The sequence below is a fragment of the Lygodium microphyllum genome, chromosome 13 (genome assembly GCF_053477565.2).
Source record: "Lygodium microphyllum isolate KBCC chromosome 13, Lygodium_microphyllum_v1.1.10, whole genome shotgun sequence".
NCBI lineage: Eukaryota > Viridiplantae > Streptophyta > Polypodiopsida > Schizaeales > Lygodiaceae > Lygodium > Lygodium microphyllum.
Window position 1 is genome coordinate 150,370,107 of NC_141147.1, and position 11,980 is coordinate 150,382,086.

An 11,980-nucleotide genomic window follows, 5' to 3' on the forward strand; every position below is an offset into this window, starting at 1 on the left:
AGGCTCTTATCAATCTCTATTATAATAGCATCTTACGAGGATGTATATGTAATGTTGAAGCTAAACGCATGTTGTTGGGATTACTAACCATGGAGAAACTGGAGCTTCAAGCTGATTTTTGGGCATCAATGAGGTATTTTTGCAGCAGTGGTACTACTCTTTTGCAGTCTTTTCAAGGCAAGGATGCATTACATTGGTTGATATCATTGCTTAATCAATCATCTCATCAATAGTTAGAATATGTATTGGTATTGCTTTCTACTCTCTTTGCTGAGATTGATGCTAATCAGTGGGCTATGATGGTTCATACACCTCCATTGGTTAGTAGGCGATCACGAAAATCATTAAAAGGACAGCTAGCATGGGAAATCTTGGTTGTTGGTATGAATTCATTAGTCAAAATTCTTGGGAAATGTTCTACCAAGCTAGAGGAATATGTTGCTTTCATCTTGATTCATCTCTGTATTTACCATGAAGAAATTTGCTATTGTGTAAAGACGGCTATTAATCTTTTGTTGAAGCATGCTTCATGGATAAAGAAAATGCTTGCATCAATTGCTTATAGCTTGTGCAATGACTTCAAGGATAGTGCTATGCCTACCCTACAAGATTTGATTAATTCTTTGGAATACTTTGATGGTGCTCTTATGTCTAAATATGGAGAAGTAAATCATGAACATCAAGTATACTTTGTACAAAGCCAAGATGAAGAGGATTATTCCATAGATCTTGGACAACAAATCAATGGGAATCAACCAACTGCAGTGTTGAATTCTTTGTCTCTTCAAGGTAATGATGATGCTGAAGTGGACAATGGGTTCTATGGTGGGACAGAGGAAGAACATGAAGAGGCTAATGACCAAGATGAAGATCATGAAGGTCAACCATATGAAGAAGGCCAAGCTGATCAGCAAGTTGATACTATAGTTGAAGCCAATGTATATGAAGGTCACTTGGTAAGTGATCAACCTTTTGGACCATTTGAGGAGGAATATGCACATGCTGAAAATGAAGACTCTAAAGTTCTTGATCATGCTTATGATGGATTAGTTGAGGATATGCATTAGTTCACACTCATTCAGGAACTACATCAACTAGAAGAGGAGCTGGATGCATATGATCATGGTTATGAAAACTTGGATAATGATTTTGATGATTGGTATGCATTAATTCGCGCTCAATCAGGAACTACATCAACTAGAAGAGGAATTGGATGCATATGATCATGGTTATGAAACTTGGATAATGATTTTGATGATTGGTATACTAATAATGAGTATGCACATGGGGAGCAACATCATTATCAGCAACGGAGGGCTCGATATTGTGAGGACCTTGTGCCACCATTAGTGCTTGAAGGTGACACCATGAATTACTTCTATGATATAGCAGATGCATTCGATCGCAATTATCCTTTTGACCCCAGTGGTAGTACGGTGACCCATGCTTGTATGAATGACCTTTGTGTTGTTGATGCTTATTATGTAGGTTATCCATTTGATCTCGGGGAATGGAATGATATTGGAAAAGCCCTACCTCGATTAGCATTTCACCACTATAGTCCTTCCCCTACTTCAAGGGTGCAACTTTGATTGAGGAGTAGCTAAATTTACCCTAGTTTGCATTGTAGACAACTTGCAGACATCACACTATTTTAGAACATTTTTTACCCTTCATCAATGAGAGTCGAGTGTCACCTATATGGGCTGAAAGTACGCTTCATGACCTTCATTTTGACATATCAAACGCCTCAATTCGAGCTGCCCATAGGAAGTTGTGACCAATTTTCTCCAATAGGCCTATTTTGGATAGCATGTTGTCCACTGTTTGTTAGCCCCTAATTGTCAAGAATTGGTGGCCAAACTCATATGCTATCAACTTGCACATGTCATATACATCATATACACCTTTGTATGCCCCAATTCCACATGATATTGTACTTCTCCATACCTATATTCTCCTTTGTAATGCTAAACATGGTAGTACTTTGCAACCCCCCCTTCTGCTGTGAGCCATAAGTCCTCTTTTTGTTTTTGAGAGAAAAAACCTTCTAGGTTGGGATGGAATGTAAAAGAGTGAGGATAGATAGGTAGGACATGGGTTAGCATGGAAATACCTAGTTATACTGACGGGGTATTTAAGGTGAGGGGAGATCCAATTAGGGTATTAGTTTTATCAATAATCAAGTCTCTTTTCCCCTTCCTTCCAACTCTCATGGCTTCCCTTCTCTTTCTCTCTCTTCTTCTAGTATTTCTCTCTCTTCTTCTCTCATCTTCCTCCTCTTTCTCTCTCCTCTCTGCAGTCTCTCCCTTCTCCCCTTCTCTCTCCTAGGTCTCCTTCAGAGAGAGGTGGTAGGCCTCACGAGTCTCAACATGCAAATATGTGGGTTGAGCCTTAGTCCTTGGCCCTTGAGGGCTTTAGCCTTTTTCTAATATAATGAGAAGACTCTAAAATCATTTGTCACTGTTGTATATGTACAGAAACCATTTCCATATTTTGATGAGTTGGTCTCTCTCATGATGATTACCAAAGAGATCAATTATGCACAGTGACTCATCTGAAAGAAGTGGTGAATAGGTCCAAGTATTTTACTCCAAGTTTAAGAAGGGGATGTATCAAATCCTCTTCAAGAAGCCACGGTATAGGACATGCTAGTGATAACCATCAAAACATGTTAAATCGGCAATTTGGTGAAATGGAAGTTTCAAGAGGGCATGGAAACTTTAGAGGCGGGGGAGAGCTCTAAGGAAGAGCTAGATGTCAGAATAGAGGTTTTAGAAATTCTACTATTTTTTATCATTATTGTGGCAAAACATGTCATATTGCAGCCCATTGTTATGCTAAGAAGAATGATATCTATAATGGTAAATTACAATAAGGAGACTATGCATCATCTTTATGACAAAATGAAGACAAAAAAACACTACACTAGGGAGTTTGGAAATTTTCATATACTTTTGGAATTTATAGGATGGTGAATATTTGGTCACATGGTCAAATTATTACCCCTTTCCTTGAAGGTGAAACTTTTTCTAGATACTATATGGATGATAGTACAAAAAAAAAGGGATTAAGATTTAGCCACATAGTCAAATCTTTATTTCTAATTTGAGAGTGGAACTTAAGAAATTCCCAAATTCTCTAATATACTATTAAAATGAGTATTTGTTTATTATGCAACATATGATGAATGTTGTTACCGGAAAAGGGACACATGATGATGTATGGTATGTCGATTTAGGTGCATTTAATCCTCAGGTAAGTTATTCATGAATATATATGTGCATCACTTGGGTCCAAAATAAGATATTTTTAAAATATATTTTTTATATATAGAAGGGTGTAATATAAAGGGCTTATTTACAGATTGAATAGAAAAGGGTTATGTTTTATTTGGGAAAAATTTACAGATAAGGATATTTATAAATAGTCCTTGAACACACGTGATGTACAGGATATACATATAGTAACTTCCCCGAGATCTAATCATATGACTAGTCACGTTGAATGGTTTGGAGAGATGCAAGACTTACAAAATCCAGGTTATGTATAGACGGAGAATAATTCATGTCAACCAATTTCACACATTGGGAAGGTTTCCTTGTCCTTGCATGATTGCCAGATAAAGAGTCTGTCAAATGTATTACATGTGCCATCAATCACAAAGAATTTAGTGTTTGTTGGCTAAATGGTAGAGCAAGGGTTGCATGTTTGATTTAATGCAAAAGGTTATTTTGTAGAAGACTTTAATGATAAGTGTAGGTTGGTCGCAAAAGGAAGTAGAGTTAGTTGTATGTTCACTTTAGATGTTGGATTTTCTGCCAATGAATGTTGCTATGTATGTTAAATGAAAAGGAGTAATTATAGACATTGAAATATGGCATAAACATATTGGACATGAAAATGTGCAAAGATTGAAATTAATGCAATCCAAAGGATTGGTTACAGGATTGTCTGCTTTTAGAGTTGCAAAATTTCATAAAGTATGTGAAGCATGCCAATTTGGTAAGCAAGCAAGACAACCCTTTTCACATGATAGAGATGTGAGCAGAAATATACTTGATGTTGTGTATACAGATGTTTGGGGGCCTACACAAAATGTATCTCTTGGTGATAATAAATACTTTCTCGCGTTTATTGATGATTGTTCAAGGAAGCTATGGGTATATATCATAAAGAAAAAGAGTAATGCATTTGAGCACTTCAAATCTTTCAAGGTAGCTGTTGAATCAAAAATAGGGTTGAAAGTTAAGTGCTTGAGATTAGATCGAGGGGGAGAGTACCTCTCTAATGAGTTTAGTGGCTTCTTGAGCTCTCATGGGATAAAGAAACAATTTACTTATAGATATATCCCACAACAAAATGAGGTTGTAGAAAGAAAAAATAGGCATATTGTAAAAGTTGCATTGGCATTGATGGCTAAAAAGAATGTGCAAAAATATTTTTAGTATGAAGCTATTAATACTACTGTCTGTATTATGAGCAGAACTTCCATAGTTGTGGTTCATGGGATGACCCCTGAAGAATGCTCTACATGCAAGAAGCCCAATGTGTCACACCTAAAAGTATTTGGTTGTATTGCATATGTTTGTCTCGAGTTGTTTACTTTGTGGTGCAAAATGATCTTGCTTTTACAAATATGTTCTATCATCTTAGGGGAGTGCAAGACCTTAAATATTCTAGATAGCATGTATAATAATGATAAAACTTGTGCCACCTTTATCCAATACACAGGAAAAGAACTCAAGGCAAATTACATGGCATATGTTAGGCAATCACCTTATTATGGTACTATGATAGATGAATCAACTGATATATCGATGGATGAGCACTTACTTGTTTATGTTTCTTATATAAAAGATCATGAACCAAAAGTTTCATTCTTAGACCTCTCAGAGGTAATGGAATTGAACTTCTAGTGGACTTTATGCCTCATTGAAAAATTTGCTCTTAGAGCATAACCTTGATGAGGAAAAATTGGTTAGTTTTGGTTTTCATGGTAATTTGGTTATGATTGGTTAAAAAGAGGGGGAGGGGGGGGGGAGGGGAGGGGTTTGCAAGAAGATTCAAGGATGAACGTGCATTTCTAACAGATATACATTGTATTTCCCATCGCACTAACCTTTGTGCTAGTAATGCAATTGTAAATTTTCCATATGCAAAACATGTAGATTCAACATTGAAATAATACACTCAATTCATTGGCTAAGTAGACACAAGGTCCTTTGCAAGTTTTGCGACTTGCTTGAACCGGTGCTAAAGTATTTTAAAGTGGAAAATAGTTTAATTTTTGCAAAAGTTTCGTCATTTGAATCTGTATGTCGTACATTTCTTAGGAGATATATTCTCCCATTGAACAAGCTTGAGAAAACTTTTTCCAAAAACATATGTAGATGTCACCACAATCCTTGGCAGAGTAGATGCAAGAATAGTGGCAATGGAGTTAGAGTTTGTTGTGACACCTACTTTGGATCTTAATGCCCTAAAGTTAGATAGTTGTGGATATCCCATTATTATTGACTATGGACCCTCAAAAGGACTCTATATGAGTTGAGAACTTCCATAAGAGGTTCTAAGTATAACTTTTCAAAAGACATTCACTACTCACATGATAGAGAACTTGAGGAAAAGATTTGATGATAGCTCAATCCTAGGTCACTTTAAACTATTATCTCCATCACGTTATCCTCCCACCAAAGAATGTGGAAAAGAACTAAAGAATTATGGAGGTGATCAAATAGAAGAGATAATAAAATTCTATGGGGTAGATAAAACTTTGAAAGGTGGCATGTTTATTGAAAGACTTTTATTGATTCTACTTGTGTGAGAAAAGAGTTTCAAACATTTAAGCTTCAAGCATTCAATGAATGGAAAGCATGGAATTTTAAGAGCACTTGGTGCTATATTAGTAATAATGAAGTTTTGAGAGAGAAATATGGATCATTATTAAATCTTGCTCAAGTAGCCTTAGTACAGTGTTGCAACAATGCTATTTGTGAGCATGGCTTTAGCATCCAAAATGTGATTAAGAGTAAATTAAGAAATTCTCTCACTACTAAAAGCAAATGTACTTCAATGAGAATGTCTAATGAAGGTTCTCCAATATTTGAATTTGACTTTGGCAAAGCAATTACATTAGGGGGCAGTGATGTGAAGACTTCAAGGCATGCTCACACCTTTGACATTGATTAAAAAGTAAGTTGTACGACCTTATTAATAAGCTTACACTCCATGTATTGATTCACAATCTCTATAAGCTCATTTGGTGTTTTTTTGGATATTCATATGTAGGTGAAGATGGAAAGAAAAATGAATCGAAGGTCCGTATGGAACAAATAGCTTTCTCATGGATATTGTGATGAAGCTATCATTGCATTGAGAGTGTGATATCTAGAGGCCCATGGATACTTGTATAAGTTCATGATTCACAGAGCCAAATGAAAGCCCTTTTGTAATATTCTTTTGGTCTCTACAAAATGATATAATGAAGACTTTCTCTCGAATTCATTTTTCATTATCATTGCACCTTATAGATATTTTTATTTTCCTTCTATAAAACTTTTGAATATCTAATGAAAAGTTTGCAAATTGTTAAATTTTGTGTTGGCCTTGACCTATCTCTCATTTTATTAAGGAGAAATTTTTCCACCTAAGTCTGCATCACAACCTATAAGTTTGACACTTTGAAGGTTTCTTAAGCCTTGGCAAATTAGTTTATTTTGAGGAGTGCTCGAGCCTGATAAGACGAGCTAATAAAAGAGACAAAAGGAAGAAATAATTCATGAGTCAAGAGTAGCCACGAGTACTCACAGAAAATCGTCCTTCAGTGTATTTTTTCCAGGTAATATTCTCAAAAAAGGAGTTGAAATTGAAGCTTATCTCGATGAAAACCGCCTAAACTTTTAGCATTTTAGCTATAAAACGAGCTATTTCCCTCCCAAGACCGAGCCTCCTCCTTTGTTCCATTGGATGGGGAAAAAGTCTTTTGTGAGCATTGGTAGGACGAGAGGACGCTCCATTTCTGAGGGTGATGCAGGACTAGAGAGCTGACATGTAACATGACGACCTTGAATCTTTTATATGTCGAGAGGCAGAAGGAGTGGACGTGATCAGGGCCTAAATTTGACGGCTGTTTTTCCTGTCAAGGGCTATTTTGCCTGTCAAAACAAGGCTTTTCGAAAATGCCCTGTCAAATTACAAGTCAAAGATCTAATTTTGCCTGTCATCAAGACATGCCCAATCAAAATGCCCCTGTCATTTGGCATGTCAATATTTACGAGTTGCCTTTCATTTTTATTAGTTGTATTGTAACTTGTAAGTACCTAGAGGCTAGCAAGTCCCACTGTCCCAGGACACACGCAACTTGCAAGTTGCAACCTTTCAAGTTTCAACTACTACCTTAAGGCTTATCTAAAACTAAACCCTAGGATTCTAGAATCAACGGCCCTAAATCAATCTGAGCTTCTAATGTGGTTGAGATTCGAGATTGGAAAAGGGCTGTACTCTGCACTTGCAGTGTGTGATTGGAATTTGGAAATTTCCACCGTCCACGAACTTCAAAGAAGATACGCTCGACTCTCGACTCTCGAGTCTCCACAGTCCACTGTAGTCTGTCCAGTCCACATCAGGATTCGTGAACACTGAAGTGTAAGGCAGCAGGCTACGACGTACGTCTCTCTCCCGCGTTGCGAGCTAATGCATCATGCAATGTGCATTGTGCATGATATCAAACGTAAGGCTTAAATCCTTAGCCTTAAAGCTTGAGGGCTAAGGTTGGAACTTGGAGCCTGGAGGCGACTCGACTCAAGGCGCGAGCTCGCAGCCTGCAGGTAAGTTGGCCGCAACAAGGTGCAACTCGCGACTCGCGAGTCCCAAGGCACCAGGCTACCAGCGCAGCCACCACGGTCCAGGCCTGAGGCGACACTGGAGTCTTGCCGGCAGCCGCAGTGCCGCTGATTCATTTTCGTGCAACGTGCTGAAGCCTGGTACAACGTGCTGGTGCAACGCTTGGAACTTTGGAAGTTGACTATTGGATCGAGGCTCGAGAGGATTCGGGAGTCGGGACACTAGCTTGAAGGGCATAGATATGGGCGGCAGCTCTGCAGCCTACAAGCAGCTGGTGCAACAGTCGGTCCGGTTGCTAATGTGGTGAAGATGGGCATAGCGATGTGCCACTGCTAATCTGTGGTAGTTGGAGCCTGGAGGTAGAGGTGCCATAATCCATTCATAGTGAGGCAACGGCCAATGTCGAGAGGGCCAAGCTAGGTGGGGTGGAGGGCTTGTTGGACACGGTGGCAGCTATAGAGGCACTGGGTGCTCAAGCGACATGGATGTGGCCCAAGCAGAAATGATGGGGCTATGGAGAGGCGATGATTATGGATGGGGCTGCTAAAGGTGGATGCAGGCAGGCTGCAGCTATGGGAGTGGCCAACTAGGAGATAACACAAAGGCCTCTTCAACCAAACAGGTACCTACTAAGCCCAAGCTATTACTAGTGATACAATGAATTTTCCTATTTTAACAATTCATTGATTTGTTTTAGGAGTTTAAAGTTGAATCATGATTAATGATAGCTATTAGCTATTAGGCTTTAGCATTCTGTAAGTCAACAAGAAGTGCTCACTAAAGTAAGATTTAAGAAGATGAGAGGGTAATGCTTCATTAATCGTTATAATTGGAAGAAGTGCGAGTCCTTTAGAGCCCAAAGTATGACCCAAAACCATATTTCAAACTAATGCATTTAAAAAAAATCAAATGTATGAGGCAATGAATTTTCAAGCTCATCTTTGAAGTAAGAAATAATATGCAGAGTGTTAACTAGCATGTTGTAGTTTCTTTTAATACACTTGAAAAGAAACAAAAGAGTTGTCACTTGTAGGTTCCTTTAATAAACTTAAAAGTAGTAGATGAGATAGAAACTATCCCTTTCGTTGAGGATTTGTTTTGGATTTCTTATCCTAATCTCATGCATTTCCTTAGGAGCCATACGACCTGAGTGATTGGTGCATGCACATCATCTAAAATTTTGCTTCATCTTTTCCAAAGAGAGACTCTTATGGGAAAAAATGTAGTCTTTAATCCATCATAGATGATCTTTTGGACTTTTGAACCATATGCAAATATGCACACTAATTTTGCTAGTCTAAAAAGTATATGGAGAATGGACGAGATGAAGCTATATTGAAAATGAAGATTCATGTGAACAATACAAATGCAAGTGTAATGTGCCCTTGGGCCTATCATCTATTTACTCTTTCCAATAGATTGGAATGCAACCAAGTAGTTACCTTGATCATAATTTTGTACATCCTATTAATGGTGCTTAGCATGCAATACTTGAAACATAATGTTATACTCAAAGTATAATATGCATTATGATTCAATTTACTAATGGTGCTTAATATGCAATACTTATAATGTTATACTTGAAGTATAATATGCACAATGATTCAATGTTTGATGGATGTGAGTATCCTTGATAGTTATTGTGTGACAATAGATACTATTGGAGATTGAGTGGGAGGCTTGGGACTTGGAAATCTCTATCCAATTCACCAACATATATCGACTTGAGCTTTTAGCCTTCAGGTACACGTTGAAAAAATCCTTTTGTTGTTTCACATAACAACCTTTCAAAAGCATATATATTATAATCATAACATAAAGTATATTACTTTATGTGATCTTTTTATGTATTGTAGGTAGCTGGACCATGGATCCATCCAAATATCAAAAGGGTTTGGCAAGGAAAAGAAAGGCTTATCCTTCTATAGCCTCTTTTTTATCAAGAGGCCAAAGTGCTTGTGTAAGGCCAAGGGGTTTGGTATCAAGAGATGCCAATGAAACTATGGGTCAAATGTCAGCACTAAATGCAAATGTTTCTACAATGCAAGAGGGAATGACTTCAGCAATGTCAAATGCTACAGAAAATGTAAGTGTGAATGTGGGAAATGCAACAGAGAGTTCTTCCAATGTTGATGCTTCTATTAAAAAGGTGAAACGAAAGTGGCGACATCAGTGGACTCTTTTGCATCCATGGGCATACATAGGTAAAACTCTATGTAATGAAGAAAGGGTGAAATGCCAATGGTGTCAAGATGCTAGCAAAGTGAATACCTATACACAAGGAGGCTCTCAAAGCATCCAATTGTCAGCATTGAATGATCATGCTAAGACTTCTGATCACATTAGTGCAGTACGTGCTCATAATGCCAAGGCAAAGATTGGTAGTGATGGCAAAGGACCTATGGACCATGGATTGGATACCATAGTCCATAGTGAACAAAAGCGAATCATATCATGCATGAAACTAGTATATTTTTGTGTGTGCGAGGACATACCATTGGAGAAATATCCACAGTTATGCAAGTTTCAAAGGGAGCTTTGTACTCCAAATATGCCAGCATCAGATGAGTATGGATCCTATGTAAATCCAGTTTCAGGAAGGGAAATGATGTTGGCTATAAGGGACCATGTTCGAAAGCAGATGTATGCAGAGATGCGAGCTAGTCCTTTCTTTTCACTGCTCATTGATGAGAGCACTGACCGCACTATGGAAAAGCATCTAATTATCTATGTTTCATATATCAATGATGGAGGCAGAGGACATGCAATTTGTAGATTTGTGCGGTTGTTGCCAGTGGATAATGGAACATCTGAGGCCATGTATGATGCTATACATGCATTTTTCTTGGAAAGTGGTTTAGACATGCAAAACTTAGTTGCTATTGCAACTGATGGAGCTTCAGCTATGACAGGGCATAGGACAGGAGTTGTGGCACGCTTTCAAGCATCGTTGCCACATGTCATGGGAATTCATTGTATTGCCCATCGACAAGCACTTGCAGCCAAAGATGGATTTGCAACACATCCACATATATTTGCCTTTGTGGATAAGGTTGCATGCAAAGTATATTCATGGCTAGGAAGATCAACAAATCGACATATGGAACTTTGGAAAATAATGCGTGAGTATGACATCATGGACATGAAAGTGTTGCAAATGCATGCAGTTCGGTGGCTTTCAAGGGGCAAGGTGATGGAAAGGTTTGTTGAGATTATGCCTGCTATTCTTGAGCAGTGGAAACGACATGAGAAAAAATGGTATAAATATGCTATAACGTTTATGGTACAATTCATCATACACCTTTTAGCAGATGTGCTTGGAGAGTTGAACAAACTCAACTCTGAATTTCAAAGGCAAGAGATGGATGTAACAACGATTGGTGCCCTTATTGATCTAACATTTGAGAAGCTCAATAGGAGATATATCACGTGTGATGATGACCAATTTGGTATTGGTTCAAAGCATCTCTCGGCATTCTTGAAAATGACAAAAAATGGAAAGTTGGTTTTTGAAGATGGTAATGGTATATCACATACACATGTATTGAAGTATGTTGCAATTCCAAAAGTGTCAAAAAAGAAGAAAAAAGGAGCTAAGAATACAAGTGATTCAGAAAAAGAAGATGAGGACTTGGACTTAAACACAATTCCTGAAGGTGATGGAAATGAGACAGGTTCTCTTTCAGAATGCATTGGTGTTGCACGAGCATATGTGCAAAATGTTTTGAATGCTTTGACTAGTAGATTTGAGGATCTACCAGTCTTCAATGCATTCAAGATATTTAATCCTTCTTCATATCCGATGGATGATATTGATCGAGACAAAAGGAGCCAAGAATGGCTGGAAAGACTAATCAACAAAGTTAATGTTGATAGTCAAACAGTTGATAATCGAAGATGCATGAATGAATGAGAGGATTTTGTTGGGATGTTATATCGTGTCGCAAGAAATAGGGGCATGTATGATGCTTGGGAGTTTTGTAGTAGCACAAAGACTTGGTGGGATTTATATCCAGGGATGATGCGTTTATGGCAAACATGCATAGTCATTCCAGCAAGTACAGCATCTTGTGAGCGAGGGTTTTCTAGACAAAATCTTATTAAAAATAACTTGAGATCCAGCTTATGACTTGAC

General features: G+C 37.9%; 1 protein-coding gene and 1 pseudogene across 1 annotated transcript; both read left to right on the forward strand.

Moving 5' to 3' along the window:
• Nucleotides 1-593: 593 nt before the first annotated feature.
• Nucleotides 594-5,827, forward strand: LOC148027346 (uncharacterized; annotated as a pseudogene).
• Nucleotides 5,828-10,750: 4,923 nt separating this feature from the next.
• Nucleotides 10,751-11,758, forward strand: LOC148027347 (uncharacterized). The gene has a single exon (XM_087690417.1). The coding sequence runs from the start codon at nt 10,751-10,753 to the stop codon at nt 11,756-11,758; it is 1,008 nt and encodes a 335-aa protein (XP_087546543.1).
• Nucleotides 11,759-11,980: the final 222 nt, after the last annotated feature.